Genomic DNA, 19042 nt, shown 5'->3' with positions numbered 1-19042 from the left:
TGAGAACAAGTGTTATTTTATTATTTAATAATGGTTCATTCTCGTACGCGTTTGAGCTGTTCTCATCATTTCAGTACATAATTTTAAATGCGCTGTGGTGCGTATACATATATGTCTGATTATGCAAGCACATGCCACTATTCACGATTTATACTGATGAAAATGTTTCTGGCGCGAATACGAGTAGATTATCAACAGTTTCTGCTAGAGGACGAGATGTTTACATGTCTTAGTATTTCTATAATGTCAACAGAAAAACGAATCATGTTGGTCGTGTTACTGAACGGCAGCAATAATGCATGGAAGAGATGGAATAGATGATCAATGTTTAACTTAACGTACTAAAGTATGCCCCGGCAAGCCATCTAAACGTCTACGAATTAATCGTGGTGTGAACTCAGTGATCCATCGCCAATCTCACGTCTCGAAGGGATTGTTGATATCGCGTATCTGCCGCCGAAGTATGTGCATCTATTGCCTCCGTCGACATTGGTGCTCATGCAACAGTAGCGGAGGTATGTAAAGAGCCTCCATTCTCGTTAAAAAAAACAAATCGAAGGCTTGAACTTACGAAACAAATATTAAATAAATCTGTTAACATTCAATACCGCACAATACTTTTACCGTTGGTTCTACTCCAAATTATTATGAACATTAAGTTGTGAGTATTTTACTTGTACATTCTAGAAGATGCACAAATATAAGATAATTGTCAAACCCTCAGCGCAAGGTTTAACTTCCCACCAACTTCAATCGCAATGAAGGCCAATCAATTTAAATAGGACGCGAATGTAAATTTAACTTTACGCATTTCTCTTATTTGTTTGTAATACATATAACTTATGGGAAGTGACAATATGAAATAACCACCATCGTAATTAATGAATAATGTGCTATTAATTATCAATCACAGCGTAAATTCATAATGAAAAATTAGAGCGCATTGATGCGACGAAGCTACCACGGGCCCTCTTGGGCGTGAATACTTTCACGGACGCGGCTGTGAGAGTGACGTCACTATAAAGTTTCAGAATCGCTCCAGCGTCAAAGCCGTGAATACATTGACGAAATCCGCTTGTGACGGCCATATCACATTTACAGAATCGAGCTGCTGGGTCACCTCACTTTGCGGCAGCGGGAACCAGAATGACGTCACACGGGCTTTTCCCGGCATTCATCCTAGCCGTCGCGTTTTCGCGCGGTTGAAATTTTTCACTTTTCATTTAATCGTAAAAAATAGATATTGACATATAAAAATCTAAAAGTGTGACATTCGTACTCCAGGAGAAATAATCTTTCGATTTAGGCAATAAAAAATAATAGGAAACCACCCTATTCTCTTACCTGCATTTTCCTTACATCTTGAGTGAAAAAGGGTTGAAGATACTTCCATAAAAGTTTTCACCATCGAACAATTTATTAAAATAAAAACAGACGCATAGGCAGATTTAGGATAGGGGGCACGTGCTTAAAAATAGATAACATTTGTAATAACTTTACATTCGTTTTGAATTGTAAATTACGGGAACATTTTAAATCATTTAATGCCATATTAATAAAGTTCTTATTAAAATAAAGAGAATATTTCTCATAGTATTGTTCTTAATCCCAAACGTGGGAGTACCGGTTGCCTGTCAGGCCCTTTTGCCCCAGAAAAAAAATATGATCCCCCCTTGACCAAACGTATGATGATACACAACAATGAAAATATTAAACAACCTAGCTTAATCGGGGAAAATAATTTCCAATGGTTAACATGATCATGTAGTTTTGGACAGAATATTTTTATACAAGGAAATTTTTTTACTTTGACATCATCTCTAACCACAGAAGACAAAATATATTGTTCGTCTTCCATGAAAGATATTATACGATTAAAGTATCGGCAGAAATGGTAATTTATATCCCCTGGTAAGCATTATTAGTCACAATTCAGTAAGGAAAATTTTTAATTTGCGACTATACTTAATTATGCTAAATTTAAAGTTAAGTCGTAATAAGTTCCATCCCTGCGGGTCCATTCAGCGGCGCAGCTGGGTGTGTCTGGGCTTTTTAAGGTTGGTAACTCAGTTCCCAGCGAAAGAATCCAATGAGAATTTCTAAAGCTAGGTAAATTATCACTACCAAAAAACATTTAGAGCAGAGAGGTTCCCAGATATTGTTTCTGAATGCTAACACGTAATCAATTTGAAATAAATATTTCAATAGTGATGTAGAAAATTTTGCATTTCAAATGTTCGCTCAAAAATACCCCCTCACCAATGTCCTGTCCCCGTTTCCCTCACAGCCCAGCAGTGGCGCCGACTCCATGGGGCCTGAGGGGGCCTGAGCCCCCTCAAAAATTCCATATAGGTGTGAGGAAAAAATGTGTCAGGCTTGTCGATTTTCCCCGGAGTGTCCAGATATCGAGATTCGATTAATCAGGGTTCTAATGTTGATCATATGACTCTTCTAAAATGGTTAAAAAACTTAAAATTCACTACTTATAAAATTTCCCAGGGCAAGATCCCGGTTTGGGCCCCCCCCAATATATTTTGTGAGTCAGCGTCCCTGCAACCCAGAACACTTTGCTGAGTCGCCCTGTTCGAGAGGGCACCAAAGGGTGCTGTGAGCGGTGCACCACACCGCCGAGAGGCAGCTCACAGAAAAGAGTCGTTCATGTCATCGCTAGTTGTAACATTGACTGAAAGGGTTACAAGTGGGACGAGGGCATGATTCGCAAAATATTCCACGCTTACAACACGAAAAATGCCCACAAAAAACACTCTTTACACCTAATAAGGTCATGCTTGGATATGTCCAAAACGTTAAAGCACTTCCCTCTCCCAGAATAATATTTTCGAACAACGACCAATTCATAGCTTACGCATTTTACATTTACCGTTATTATTACGAAATTCAATTATATCCTTACTAGTAAACTCTCACTGAATCGCGTGAATGAAGTATTGGGTTTTATTATAAGTCTCATATATACGCCATTGAGTCGATACCATTAGTCGAGATAGTATTTTTTCCCCATCCACAGTCAGACTGCGGTTATCAAGGAAACTTGTAGATGTTTTAAAAATATTAAAAGGCATCAAAAAAGGTTTTAAACAATATTTCAAAAAACATATCTTTTACAATACATTTCTTTAGGTTTTAAATATATCTTTTCGTATACAAAAATTGACTGCGGATACAAGAAGGAATATTATTTCCCGCCCAAATGTTTAAATGGTCTCCTACCTCAGGTGATAGCGTAGGCGGATTTAGGGGGGTGGGCACCGGGGCCGGCCCCCCCCCAGGCGCTTAAAAAATAGACGAGATTTTTAATACAAGTATTCATAAGTTTTATATTTTAATATTTACATATTAATAATTTTTACGATAAAATTGAGAGTATATTTCGTAGAGTAATTGTTGCATGTAGTTTTATTCCTAAATATGAGGAGATCGTTTGCCAGTGAGACCAGAAACAAAATTCTGGATCCTTTGGGTGATAGTAATATAATTAATCGAAATCGATTACCTATGCATGAAATTCAATTTTTATTGCGAATAATGAACAAACTCTGCTTCTTCGCATATAATTACGGTCAAAAATAAGATTTTTCATATTAGGAAAGTGATACTTTTCGAACAGTCAAATTACGACTTTATTATTAAAACTTTGCTGATAAATGGAGCCTGAAAGCTGATCAAAAAGTAATCACCGCCCGATAGAAGAAAATAATAAAAAGAGCCTTTAAAATAAACGGCAAAACATGGCCGAAGATTCCGAACAATAAGGAAAATTAAACAACTTACAAACTTTTGTAAAGAACTCAAAAGATGAGGGCAAAACTAAATTGTCTTTGGCATAATTTAGAAGTGGATTACAGCAGTGATGGTAAATATACCGGTATTTTGTAGTACTGGGTCCAATGTTCTTTATCCGGTAGTACCGGCCAATATTTAAAATCGGTACTACCGACGGTTCCAAGACTAGAAATACCGGTATTTCGGTATATACCAACTGACAAAGTAATGACATGGGTCATAAAAAGAGATCTCGTGTGAGGCAAGGACGATGCGGAAATGATGGTAAGGGATATTTTCAATAGAAATTATAATGGCCATTTCTTTAATATTGCAATCAAGGGGACTATATAGAGGGGGACCCGCCGAACCTCGATTGATGCTGTCACTTCGGGCGCATTGTCACTGGTTTTCAAAAATCTCCACAATGCGGCCATGAGTGCGACTCATTCTCTCTCAATACAAGCAATAGAGTATTTGCACTCGCGAAGAATAGCATTGATAACCTATTTACGTAATAGATTACACCAACAAAAATATAAATTTCGGTTTAAAGACCTAATTAGAGCCCGTTGAATGTTTTCCTTTCTGCTGTCCGTTACCGCCACATGCCTTATCGTAACCTCTCCCTCAATAACATAAGATCCTCCCTTGGAATTGCAACTGAACCTGATCGCCGAGACATCAATGACCGGAGACTCTTCTAAAATATTATTAACGGCAAATACAGATCATCTGACCTTCTTTCTCTTTTCCCGCTTCGTGTTCCTTCGCGCACGACGACGTCGAGTGACTTTTTCATTGTTTCACCCTCGCCTTTCTGTCTCTAAACGATCTTTTCTATTCAGACTTCCTTCTTCCATGAACTCCTATTCCAAATGTATTCCAGATTTTGATCCTTTTTTTCATCCCTCATCCATTTTGCACCATCACTATCGTAATTCTCCCCCTCCTCCTCGCACCACCCGATGAAGTCTACCATTCTTTGTTATTTATTTGTAAATACTGTTGAATACTATTTTGTTCGTTGCTGGTTACGTTTTGCCTAATATTAGTAAATTATTCTCTTGTTATTCTCTGTAATTGGCCTCGCGCTGTTTTTCGACTAAATTAAATAAATAAATTATTTCCCCGCAAAAATAGGATCGCGCTGCCGTCAGCGACGCGAGCGGCGTCTCCAGTGAGTTGCTTGGTTGAGAGCCCATCTGGAGGCCGAATGGAGAATCCTCGATTGTAATATTCGTGAATACAAGAATAAATGCCTACCTTTCCCGTCCTTATCAATGCCTCCTCAATTTAAAAAAAAAACGTGATTGCCTTGTAGCCTCGCGCGCCGCACTCCACGAGCAGCACAACTTACGCGGCATTCAACCGTGACTTTCAATGACTTTTCCGAAAGTTAATGTGAGAAATTCAATGAAGATAAAAGTTTACATATTTTAATAACAACATGATTAGAATGCAAATTAACATACGATTCATGATGAGGAAAAACAAAAAGTTATCAAATTACAGGGACATCATTCGTGTCAACATAACCGCACGCTTATTTCCTCATTGCACGATTCCTACTTTAGAAGGAAAACGCTTGGTAAAAAGTTCCTTACTACATATCCTGTTCATACCTGAATATTTTTCACTTTTTATAAATAATGTTTTCATATTAAACTCCTATCGATCCTTCGTTAATATATAAGACTTTCATTCTCGCGAAGAAAAAATACTTTTAGTCCACACCTGCTGATTTACCGAGCCAAGTTACGACAATTTATCTTGTAATCACCAAGGACCATGATGTTGAAGTGCGTCAGTCCTCTCTGAATTTCTTATGAGGCAATTTCCTCTTATTTCGATAGGAGATATTTACACCTGAAGAAAATAATTATGTTTTTCATGAATATAAAAGGATGATACAGGTCTGGCACAGATAAGATACTGAAGTAATGGGCCCCAATGGCATTGCGCAGACTGCGGTATGAGTCCCAAAATGTCAACATCTTCGCAGAGAAAAAATATATAGAGAGAGGAACATGAAAAAATTTATTTGCGACGATCCATAAATGTCGACACCCAATCCATACCCAACCATGTTTCTTTTTAATTATTTCATTGCTATAACCTTAGTTTGAAAATTCATTGCACTCGAATATATCCAACAAAAATTCTGGCGATTGGACAAAAAGTAGTGTTAAATTATTTGAAAGCCAATCCCACGAAATGTAACGCCTCTTTCACCAATTCACAAAATCATGACACGCAATTTAACGAAAAAATAAACAGTTCAAATTTGATGTAAGGAAAATGTACAAGTGACGGTTAAAAAGAAATATTTGAACCATTGGATGCAGGAAGCTTGGACGGATGGCCAAATCATGGAAATTACAGTGTCCAAATTAATTAACTAACCTTGATGAGTTCTCTCAAATTGTATGAAATGGTTTTGAAGAAGTTTTGTACGATACAGCGAGGTATCACCCGACATTTCCATTTGTGTCGATTCGTTTAAACATAGGCAAAATACCAGAGTTAAAAAGCCATTTTAAAGTAAAAACAAAAATATTATTCAGTTTAATAAAAAATATTAGTAAACCAATGAAATAAACTGACGAAATGTTAGTACTTCTCGTCAAATATGCGATCGTTTAACCTCCAACGCGAAATAGACCATTCCGATGCCATATTGTCACGAAGGTGACCGATTTCATTTCCCCGTCCACCGCTCGTCGGTAACCGCAGTTCGCAAATATGTACATGTCCCTCATCCGACCCCTGCACCAGAAGACAGGGAGCCAGCCGGAAGAATGAATTTTCAACGATAGCTACAGTTTCGTACCCCGTCCAGTCTCGGTTATTGTAACCCCATTGCTTCGATCATGTGAGCAATACATGTGATACTAGGGCAAGATATTTGTCCCAACATCAAAACTTACTCGTGGGAGGTCATGGGGAACTTGCTCTGGACCACCAACATAATACGCATTAGTTTCGACTCACACACCAATTACGAAATAGGGTTGAATGAAGTAGAGGTTCGGCCTACCGCCATTAGATGCACGGGGGACTCTTATTTTTACCTCTAACAGGAAGCCGGTGAACGCAAACCGGCCATTTCATTTTTAAGCTAAATGTTTTAATCTCTCCACACGTATGTCAAGCATAATGGGTGGAAACTATTCCCTCCTATACCCCTCCACTCAACTTTTGGGATCGAAACTTAACTGTGGGCAGCGGAATTTCGATTAATTTCGTTTGGTTCCCGGGAGTAAAGTTTCATCCCGGGTCGAAACTAAACTCCTTGGTGAATATAATTCCGTGCAGGAAAGAAACTAAACTTAGGCCTCGTATTTTCCTTTCCCATAGGGTCGAAACGAAATACTTTCGTTTCGTTTCACTTGCCATCCCTGCGTAAAAGACGCGATGCTTATGGATTTCATTGGATCTAACAGTAAAATATCACCTCGAGTAGGCTTTCGCGAAGTGCCGAGGATTCAGCAGAGAGGTTTTCGGGATATGCACGTTGCAGCAGGCTTCTTCAGTTCGAGGAAGACCTGCTACAATGCCGGCGAAACTGTACAAGACTATGGACACACGCGGTGCACATCTCAAAAATCTTTCAGCTGAATAAAATGCAACCTTGGATCCACGCGCTACAATACCAGTACGAGTGTCAATATTAAGCGGTGGCTCACAATACTAACCAATGTAATGCATAAGGAAATTTCCATAAATTATACGTCGACGGCATTAAAATTGAATTTTGTGGCTTTTTTTAAATATTTGCTTGCAAGATTGCCAGCGTCACATTCGGAGTATGTAGTTCGAAAGGCAACGTGAGGCTGGTGAAACGTCAATCCCCGCATCCTGAAACGTGGATTCCAAATGACGCCGTTAACGAATCGACACCATCCTCGCCCGAATGGAGTACGATGCTTCACTTTGACGCGGTTTCCATGTGTATGCTGAAGGAGAATCTGGTAGAGTATAAGGTCGAAGTTCTTGGTGCTTACCCCTAATGGACCACGCATCTGAAGCACATCCTCTCATACTTCAATTATAGCATAAAGGATGCGGAGAGAAATATAAAGCATTTCCATTAAAAATTAGCCGAGGTGAGTAAAATATTCCAACTTTATTTACGTAGCCAACAAGCAATGAGCACAAGTTATCATACTGCTGTCGCTATTCAATGCATGTGGATCAAACACAAATCGACAGAGGCGTAAGCGGGTTGGTAAGTCTCTGCGAGTAAACACATGGCAACGTATGAGCCGCTGAAATGAAGACACCCATTGTGGATCATAAAGCTGCTGACGCTGATGTAGCCTCTAGGTTTCCAACTTAGATTATATAATAACATGAAGGACGCCTGTAGCGCAGCAGTTTCCTCATTGCATCTGATTCGTGCAGAGTGAAATAACTCTAGGAGTTGACAAATCTCAAACGGCAACCAATGATAAGATAATTCCCACTATCAGCAATTCCCATTCTATATCAGTGCTGCAAAAACACTTAACCTAGCTAATTATTACGCTTACGCGTGATTACAACTCGATAAATTATACGTGCAAGAGGTAGATAAAAAAGTTACAAATATTTAACATTAAATGAAACCGCGTTATACTTTCCTGAAGGAAAACTTGGGAGCCATTCTAAAGCTTAATAACATAATCGAAGTAGTTAATCGGATTTATCAACTGTTAAAATAGACGCATTTTCCGGGAAGTCATACTTTGTATTCCCAAGATCAATTTCAGTTATACGAAGATAACACAAGTCTAAATGGAACACTTTGGTGGACACTACAACTTAGTGGCGTAACTAGTATTATGCTTTGGGGGTGATGGGTGCTTAAGCTTGACCCCCCCCAGTCAAGGGGAGGTCCGGGAAAATTTTTGAAAAATGGCATGCATGAAAATAGATTTTACATAATTTTCGCGCTTAAAATTTAACTATACGCAAATGCAGTTATTATGTATAAAAACTACACAATAGTTTTTAAAAAATCTCCGAGGCTTTGGGGGAGGGCTCCTGAAATATATCCGCTCATCCCCCCCTGAAATATATCCCCCCATAGTTACGCCACTGCTACATCTGAAAAAATAAACACTCAGATTATTCATCGCAGTCATACCACCCGAACAATACACGATTCTGTTTGAAATCAAACTCTTTCCGCGACCATAAGATATTATTACCATTATTTATTTATTTATTCTCAAATCACCGAATAAAGCTCATATTGGCCATTTTACATCGGGATATCCAACAAATTTAACAAGTAAACGTGCACGAACAACCATTTACAGAAGATGCCCTTTCAATTAATGATGGGGACAAATGATCGTGTTCTACACCCATAACAAAGTTCCGATAGTATTAACGGAAACTTTCCCATTTAAGTGGTCGACCCCCGTAGGGCCTTCGTAACAATTACGCCGTCATTCAAGGTACGATCTCTTCCGTAACTTAGGCGAAAGAAGTCAGCAGAAAGACGGGGCAAATTAGGCCACTGATGAACGTTGCAGGGGTTAATATTGGAAACTCAAACAATAGGAATTAACTATCGGTTCGATCCCCGGTCAAGGTGAAAATTTTCCACGATTTTTCGGCCATCATTCCATCTTCACGCCGCCGCAGTGTCATCGTCATCTGTTATGCCCCCGTCCCTTGTTCCAACATCAATCAGCATTTATGTGTATGTGTGTTTGTGTACATAGAGAAAATTGGATGGTGGGCTGATTGTGAGACTTACCCGGGTGGCGGGAGAGGGAGCGTCGATGGCGGCCCACCCGCCGCTGCCGCCCGCCTCGTACTGCGCGAGCCGCTGAACCTGCAACGAGAGAAGACGGCGATGAGAAGATGCACATGAGTGACGCAGCGAGGGGGGGTTTTGGGAGATAACCCCCCCCCCCCCCGGAGCTCAGAGAAATTTTTCCATTTAATCCATTTTTACTTAATGGATTAGTATTACTTATAGAATAGTGTTAGGATTAATCAAATATCCCTCAGAAAGCCCTAAAACTCGCCACTTCGAACCATTAATCTTAAATAATAATAATATTTTTTTTCCTCTTCTATTCTTGACCTTGTTTAATACATTTTATAATATTTCTTGGAGTTTAGGTCAAAAAAAAACAATTACAAAGAAAAATTTAATTTTTTCAAATCGGCAATTCTCGGTTTAGGTTGGATGATTTTAAATAAATCGAAACGTTGGCTATAACTTGTTTTACATTGACCTAAACTCCAAGAAATATTATAAAATATATTAATCTTTAAATTCTTTCTGGAGGAGACCCCACACCCCAAAGTATTAGTTGCGCCTAAAACCCTCCCTGGCCTTGTTTTGGCTGCGCCCCTGGATGCACACCCATTGCTGCAGAGATCGACCCACATTACGGTAAAGCGATCTCTACCGTTTCGGAATCCCGGAACTGTTGAAAGTAATTCAAAACAAGGAAATAATGACTTACACTGTCTTCGAACAGTTGTTTTAAATGAAAAAATATGTAGATAAGGACAAATAGAATTATAGCTAAAATGACAAGAATTTATGATTAATCGTCAAAAACGTACGTATTCGCGGCCAGTAAAAGCTCATCAATCAAAGATAATATTATGACAAAACTCTCGAAACAAAATTCAAAATACATGCGATAAACTTGACAGACGACAAAGACTGATTATACAGGGTGTCCCATTTATCTTGACCACGCGAAATAACTTTTGTCCAGATGCAAATTCAAAAATTTGTCAAGTAAATGTTCATTAGCCGTCAGGAGGGAATTAATCAGCATGATTGCCTTCCTTGCAGCTTTGTTATTTACAAAGATATGAACAGCACTATGTCACTTTTAAAGGGCACCCTATAATTTTTATTCGGCAATTCATTTCCTCTCCTAAAGACTTATTCAAAAATTTAGCAAAGTGGACCATTAACATAAACGCAACGTTAGGAAAACATAAGAAACTCGTCCACTTACTGGAGCTGTGAACAAATAACAACCAAGTCAAAACATAACACAAAAGTCACTTTGAGCCCGGGCCACACAACAAAACGTCCACTTACTGGAGTAAGCAGTAAACAAATGACAACCATGTCAAAACATAACACAAAAGTCACATGGACTCTCCAGTACTACAGTACTGTACAGTACAGTGCATGACACATTTTTGAATTTGCATCTGGACAAATGTTATTTCGGGTGGTCAAGATAAATGGGACACCCTGTACATGCATTGAAACCCAGTGCGTGTCTTTTTTTACTTCTTGTGGCGTTGAGAATATTTTACCTGTACATATTTTATGGCATTGAAGAGGGAAAAATCTCATGAAGTATTAAAGATTCTATTGTAATAATATTTCGAATGATATGGGTTTTCCCCGGAAGTTCATTAAAAACTATCATAGACGAAAAAATTAAGAGAACCTTTCTGAACTGGATCTCTCGGAAGGGACGACATTGTAGGCTTCCAACAATGCAGGCGGAAACATAAGAAAAATTAATGTTCTCCTTAATAGAATCTTACCCAATAGTATTTTACAGTTTATTATAGTAGTTTAGTAATTATTTTCTTTGAAAAAACAGTTTTTCCTGTCTCTTATACTCGACATGTGCTTATTTCATTGCCTGTCCGCAACTGAAAAGCCCTCCATGAATTCAACGCTCGTGGGAGGAATAAAAGCTCGTAAACAAACCGCAGATTATTTACCCTCCCTCGCCTTCATCGGAAATCCGCAATCCTTTTATGGCATTGATGATTCTAGGCAATTTGAAATAAGGAAAGAAAAATATTTCTCATTTGTAGCCAAACATAAGTTATTGATCTAATCAAGACCTTCCTTTAGTTTCATACCTGTTAGCGAAAGTGTGAATTCTAATCCCGAAATGTTGGGATTGGTATTTATTAAACCCCGAGATTCTGGGAATGACACCTTCAAGACCCCGGCATTTAGGGACTCCAAGATTGGAGATTGGGAAAGGCGGGAATGCGGCGTGTGTGTGCGGTGCACGCCGAGTCTGCTGAAAATTAAACCGTTATTCTCCCAAAATGTGCTCAGTCAGTGCTAGGATGCATTCTTGATATTAGCCTTATTTTTTACACTTATTCATTCTTGGAACTCATTTTTAACCTTTGGTGACCAATGAGGTCCTTCACTTTAACCCGAAATCGCGATTCATTTAAAGAATTCGTTATACTTGAGGATAAGTCACGATGAAAAGAAATTTCCGCATTCAGTCCTTTTTCATAAGTTAAGCGTAAGAACGCACGAAAGGTGCCGACCACTTTTTCTTAGTCTATGACGTCGTCAACTTATCTGCGAGAGGGTCGAGGCCGTGAAATAGACGAGTGAGGACAGCAAGACGTACGCGACGGATCGAAAACGGAAAAAATACGGCTCTCTTTCTTTTTCAAACTCTCTCACAATCGACGTTGAAAGAATTTTCCACCGAAGAGACGATCGGGGGAGGGCGCGCAACGTACGGCCAGACGCCGCCGCCGCAGAAGAACCTTTCCTCTCCTGTGCCGCTGCCATGGAATTGTCACCGTCGGCGCACACGCCTCGAACGGACTTGTTGGTTGGCAGGATGGGCTCAAAGGGTGCGGAGTGACAACTGAAGAATGCAGGGCAAGGGCTCAGCCGCAGATAAGCCTTCACATTCCTTTGCTCGCTGCGCCCCCATCTTTGGAGGCGCTGCAGCTTACGTTACCGTAACCTTTAAATTCCTGTCCCTGGGTACACAACAACTTGTCGGGCAAAGCTTCGCAATGACAAAAGCGGTTGGGAGAACAATTGGAAGCTGACGCGACAGCCTGGCAAGATAGGAAATTGAATGAAAAACATTCCCACAGCTGTCGGTTTAGACAACATAGTCAGGTAGTCAGTAGGTTGAAGTTCTTAACCGCCAAATTCATATATCCTAGTTTCGTAGTTTCCTTAGTGAGCTACTATCGCCAAAGTAGCATACTAGGACAATGGTATTCATAGATCGTAACTAAGGGCTACTAAGCTTAGTACGCTATTATCTTAGTAGCCGGCTCTTAATCATTCGCCTACCTTGACTAAGGGAGCTACTAAATATGGCGGACCGTTGTGGATGATCGAACTCCGGTTTCATTTGTGTACTCTTATAGATTTTTTTACGCATTTGTGCCAAAATGGAACACGAAAATCCATTCTTCAAGTAAGGCAGGTAACGCATGTAGTGTAATTTTTGACATGAATTGAAAGTTTAGCATAGCTGCAAGGAAACTACGACGTGCAGTGAACTTTCATTGGGCCTCTAGTGTAAGTGATCACAATTTGTGCCTTAAGTGTACCCCTAGCTGAACTGTTTACATAGAGACGATGAAGAAAAGAGTGGAGTGACAAGGGAAGTGATTTGTGAGTGTACGATCTTCGACAATTTTTTTTATTTCATCCATACTGGTTTAATCAACGGTATACAAATCCATCGAAGATATCTAACTGCTGCGAAGGGCATATGTGTCATATGTGAAGTAGTCGTTCTATAGAGATACAGCGAACGCGTATTAATTTTCATTCGTTAGTGCGCTTTTAAGTTCTGTTTGATTTTATTACTTATTCTCGTCACTTCATCGTAAGCTTTCGCCTGTGTTTACATTTCACGCATTTCGTTGCGCTTTTTTTGTTTTGGTTACGGTGCAAGCGATAGTGAGATTGGGAAGTAAGTTGTGAAGAATCCTTTCGAACTAAACGAGTGCAAATTCTTTTATTGTGTGCAGAGTGCTTGGAAAACTGATTATCATGCTTTATGTGTTACGTTATAGTTTTTTAAATTAATTGTGAGCCAAGTTTTTCATTGAATCAAATCATTCGGAATGCACAGATTATAAGTACCATAAAGACAGCTCGTGAAATGTGCGTTTTAGTGCTATTTGTGAAATGATCAGCAATAAATAAGTACAACAAGTTAGGTTAATTATGCTTTGTTTTTTATACTAACCATCTCTAGTAAACTAAATGCCCTATGTTTCCGCGCTTCTACTCTGTCAATATTTGGAAAATTTAAAGGTGGAGAGGCAGATTGTCGTGTTTTCTTAACTATGACATTTTAGAAGTTGCAAACATAAGTTACTAATAGATCGCACGTAGGTATTTGTAACGTAATAAATGTGTATCATTCACAGATCTACCTTAACGCTATGTTCTTTACAATTCTTTTCTGCATTGTAAAATTTTTATAATTATTCGATTGTACTCCGACATTCAGGTGTATTTCTGCTTTTCAAGTATAAATGTATATAAAACTGACGTAGATAATTATGTTTTTCCATACTCATTACGCATACACCAACGCACAAATAAAAATAAATATCTGAGGTGCAAAAAATATGCAATATATATCATCAATGAATACACGGCCGTTTGTACAAGAATAACTGCATTTCAATCATACAAATGATTCGGTTGTACACACTAATCTCTCCTTTCTCAATGGTATGGCATAATTTTTGTGTGCAATAATCAACAAATATATCTGCGATGGATTCACATCGAATTATTCATTATCAAGTAAAGATTTCGATGCAATTTGCTGAATCAATTTCTTTTGTTTGATGGTTTTACGAATTTTCCGCGCCTCGAAAGAGTAGGACGCAGTGAAGCTAAGTGTAGCCTAGCTTGAACACAATTCGCTATCAAATATCGGCGGCCGAGCTGGCTAGTAGCATAAGAAGTTAGTAGCTCACTTAACAGAATCCAGGAATACCATATCCTTAGTAGGCGACTAAGTTAGTCGCCTTACTGGCGTGATTTAGCGGAAATCTATGAATACGACCGTTAGTGCTTAGGGCCCTAGGGCTACGGGTTTCCGTCATTTCAAAGTAAATAAATTCCAATAATTAATAGCCCCCTAGCCCATCCATCTAGTAAATCAATTAGTACACAGATTTCCTTTAACGCATGTCCTCCCCAAAACGATGAAATATTGAGACATATAAAAAAGCACGTGAATATTAGCTTCGTTTCAGCCATTTTAAGACTAGGAAAAAACAGAACTTTTCCAATTTTTGAAAATAGGCACCGTCCATCTTTCAAGTTTTACATTTCAATATTATCAAGAGTACCGAAAAAATGAGGTCAGCCATAAAAGGTTAAGTCCGACATCTTCCCATACAAAGTGGTTTTATACATGGTAAAAATAAGAAGCTATAATGTCAGGGCCTTTATTATTCTTTGCGGTTTGGGTAGCTGGCCAGCGATGCTGATGGTAGCGGGTTCGAATTTCGTCAATTGCCAGTCAGTGGTTCTATCATGGCCTTCAACCACACCACCGTTTCGTTAAAATCACACTGTTTTACATTCCACTTGTACGTTCAACAGATTCAGGCTTCAATTAGTGGAAGTTAGGCATATTTAAATAAATAAAAGATCGTAGGACTTTTCCACAGTTTTTTTACTGCGCATAACGCGTTAAGCAGTAAACAAATGTCGTGGAAAAGTGCTACGATCTTTTATTCATTTAAATATCCACTTGTAGAGCTAATTTTCGCTAATCCCACTGTGCTTTTTGGGGAGATATCCAAAATCGCTTAAGTAATAAGAGTTTGATAAATATAAAAATGATGACGACCAATAAAAATAATCAAAAAATCAAATCTAGGGCATTTTAAGCGAAATAAACCCATCATTTTTGTTGTATAGTCGGGTAATATAACGACGTTATAAATATTTGCCAGCTTTCTTTCGCTTTGGAGCGACTGTGCGGCCGGTGGGAGTCCTACGTTTCGGCGCGGCTCACGTCCGAGATGCGGTGGTGTCTGCGCGTGGTGCAGACGACTCCATGGAGGACACGTTCTGCCGGGGAAAGCGTCCCCGATGCGCCGTGGAATGGGGACGGCCGGCGGGGGAAAGCACTGCACACATCTTCGCTCAGGAGACAAGAGAGAAGCGCTTTCCGGCAAATTGGGCGCGACTCGCGTCAACACGACCGCTGAAACAACTCCTCCTTTTTTTCACGTACAGGTGCGCGTGAAATCGCGACGGCGTGTTACATTTGCGATATCGCAAGATAAAGTGAGAAAATATAAATCATTGCCTCGTATTATCCACATTCGGTACAATTTTGACGAATTTTTAATTTTTCTTGAATCTGAAGACACTAAAAATGCAGTCATTTTCGAATTATATTTTCAAATTTCACTTAAATGAGAGAGAACGTTTTTCGCGAAATTTTCCTAACTGTTCCATTACGGACGATACGAAAAACGGAGTGGAATTTTGTCCTAGATTTATGGATCATGTATCAATTGCTCATATTACTAAACTACGTACGTGTAAAAATGTTCAGCTGGGTGACAAATATTATTTAACTCGCTGTTACAAAAGCTTCCGAAGTTTCCTGGGAATAATCAATGAATTTTAATATTAAAAGAATCGAATGAACATTATTCACGAATACACCTGCGATCCATCCGCCGCTGTGCCGCAACAGCGCATCAAGTTCAAAAATTCCACAGGGGGCAGTGGCCGGGAGTTGAACCCGAATGTCCTGGATTCACGCAAGGTGCTCTACCTCTTACGCCACGTCCAATGAACATGTTTAAACATCACTGACATTGACGTCACGGACAGGTCTTACTGGGTCGAGTTATGTTTTTAACCAGAGAAAATTATATACTGTTCTTTGTTGGCTCCATTTCCGCTATAATTGCGAGTCCCATCTCATAATTACCTGTGAATACCTGTAACACGGATCTTGGATTTTATTCTCGCATATTCAATACAGCAAATAAGTATCAAATTACGGATAAAACCAACATACCAACGATTACGGGCCTCTACCACCACAAGAATAAGTCGCTACAACTGTCATGTAATAACCAATCCCATAATTCAATATTCCATTTTCATCTCACAGCATTCAACGATCGAAAGCAAGCAAATTGGGGACGAAACTATAGAGATTTCGTCTGAGCAGCTCAAGAATCGGAAAGATTGAATGACGAAAACAAATGTCAGAGAACGTGTAGTTGGTTCGTTCCACGAGGAAGGGAGTCGATGACAACGAAGAGAATGGAATCTCGAAATGCTTCATGCCACTTCCTCGTCCGAAGACACACTCATTGGGTAAGTATTTCCCCATGAGATCAGCTCCACAAGCCTCGCCATTTCACGCTCAAGCCTCCAATCACCGCAAACCATGAACACAAGGGAACCGAATTTATTGCTATACTTTCGCCATGCAGTACCGAAAAAATCTCTGTACTCATTAATAATTTCCCAAGGTCTTCAGGTTTGCGGGAAAGCCAATTTTTTATACATTACATCAATATGGACAACGTTTTACCTCCACTCTACATTTTCGGTACCACGGTTGTACCACGATGCATCACTCTCGCTTGAGCGAACGCAGTTTAGTCTTTCTTCGCGTAGTGCCAACCGTTAAAAACCTAAACCGTCACATTGAAATTGTAAGTAATATAGAGCAAGCCTCTACCAACATTAAACTGCATTTAAAACATTTTCATATTTGAGAAAGTACTTATAAATTAGATTTTAAAACTTCAAAAATTTAAAAACTTGGAATAAAATTAAAACGTTGAAATAGGCTCCTGTATGCACACTTTTTATCATTTCAATTCGGTAGCTTAATTTCAAGCAAATAATGCGTTACGTAAAAAACGGGAGTGATGCGTCTTGTGGTGCGCTTAGCATCTCAGCCAAAAATATTTCAGTCTGCCCCTCCATCCCTAACCTCCATTTTGCAAAAAATAAGCGTCAAACTGTCGAGGCAATAGTTAACACAGTAACAGATAAATTTTTATTCCCTGATAGACATAGTTACAGAGGCTGGGTTCCCATTCTCACTAAATTATACAATTCACGGTTTTTTCCAGGTTCTCAGGGTCAAAAAGTAGTCAAATTCACGGTCTGTAGATAGGGCATTTTAGGCAGAAATATTGATCACGTAACAATTACCGGCCACACGCTAAATAAAAATTTAACATACGCAACAGACTCTAAGAATGCAAACGCAGCAATGAAAGTGCTATCTCTGATGACGTCACCTATCGTTAGCAAAATTCAGGGCCGGCTAAAGGTAGTGAGTGGGAAAATGGAGGGAGCAGGGTGGCAGGGACGTGAAGAAAGAGTGTCTGATTTTTCGACATGGTTAATCAACAGTTTAGCTATCCGTCTTCCAATCAGAGCATTAGGGGCAATGTGTCGCCATGACACAGGGACCAATAATTGCACTTCGAACATACGTGTGCAGATAAATTCGTGCGACGTGTCCTCGCATGCCTGCCCTTGAAACATGATCGACAAATCGATTTTTCTTTAATTGTTCAATCTTAGTTTTACAATCAAGTTTGAAATATTTTTAAAGTTTTATGACGAAATTCACGGCTTTTTCCAGGTTTTTATTTCACGGTATACAAAATTCACGGCTTACTCAAGGTTTTAAGGTTTTTACGGTTGAGATGGGAACCCTGAGAGGGTGCATTGGAACTGCGCTAATCGTAAGCTCTTTACACGCTGGGAGAACTTTATTCCTCGAATATTGCTCACCAATATTTGTTTGGTCGGATCTGTATGTCATCAAATAGAATCGTTTTCAAAGAGGAATAAGCCTTCCCGCTAACGTATCACCTAAGTGCTGGGACCTCATTCATAAAAGCCATTTCCAATTTTATACATGCGCAGCCAGTCACTTTCTCTTAGGCTAGGTATGATTAAAAAATTGCGCCAAGAATTAATTTTAAAGAAAAAGGAGCTGACAGAAACGAAACCGGAGAAACAAAATCCCAAAAAAGTCGCGAAGAGTAGAGAAGGAGTCCAGCCTGCCGAGACGTTTTACGGGAAGCAATCGAGACGCTACACACGTCTTGATGTCAGGGAAAGTTAAGGCCCTCTTCAATTATGGATAAAAAAAGGATAAAAACCGCATTATATGGGTCAATGAAGTTGGTTCAGACACCAGCGAGATAATCACAGAATAGCCGTGAAGTTCACGTGGACTTCGAAAGATACGGGTTGAGTGAATACACGAAGGTAATAACATGTCTTCGATGTTAGCTTTCGGGAATTGAGCAAAGAAAATCAGATGACGAAAGCTTCTTTCTCTGTTTGGAGATCCACGAAAGAAGAGGAAATTGCAAACCCCGATTGCTAGGAAGCCCGATAGTCCGGTTAATGCTAAGACACTTTAATGTCTACATAGAAAAAAACAACATGAATAATAAATCGATACGACCATGGAAATTTCCAGGCTTGAAAATCTACAACTAT

At 39.3% G+C, this 19042-nt stretch overlaps 1 protein-coding gene across 2 annotated transcripts in view; it reads right to left on the bottom strand.

Moving 5' to 3' along the window:
• The window catches only part of LOC124170795 (rho GTPase-activating protein 20-like), a 109037-nt gene that overhangs the window by 49026 nt on the left and 40969 nt on the right, over positions 1–19042 (bottom strand). For both annotated transcript variants that reach the window (XM_046549758.1, XM_046549759.1), the window contains exon 2: positions 9536–9613. In XM_046549758.1, the coding sequence (XP_046405714.1) occupies positions 9536–9613 (78 nt within the window). The remainder of the gene's footprint in view (positions 1–9535; positions 9614–19042) is intronic.

This window comes from Ischnura elegans, chromosome X, assembly GCF_921293095.1.
Source record: "Ischnura elegans chromosome X, ioIscEleg1.1, whole genome shotgun sequence".
Classification (NCBI taxonomy): Eukaryota; Metazoa; Arthropoda; class Insecta; order Odonata; family Coenagrionidae; genus Ischnura; species Ischnura elegans.
The sequence above is the reverse complement of the archived record's forward strand: the minus strand, read 5'-3'. Positions and strand labels throughout refer to the sequence as shown.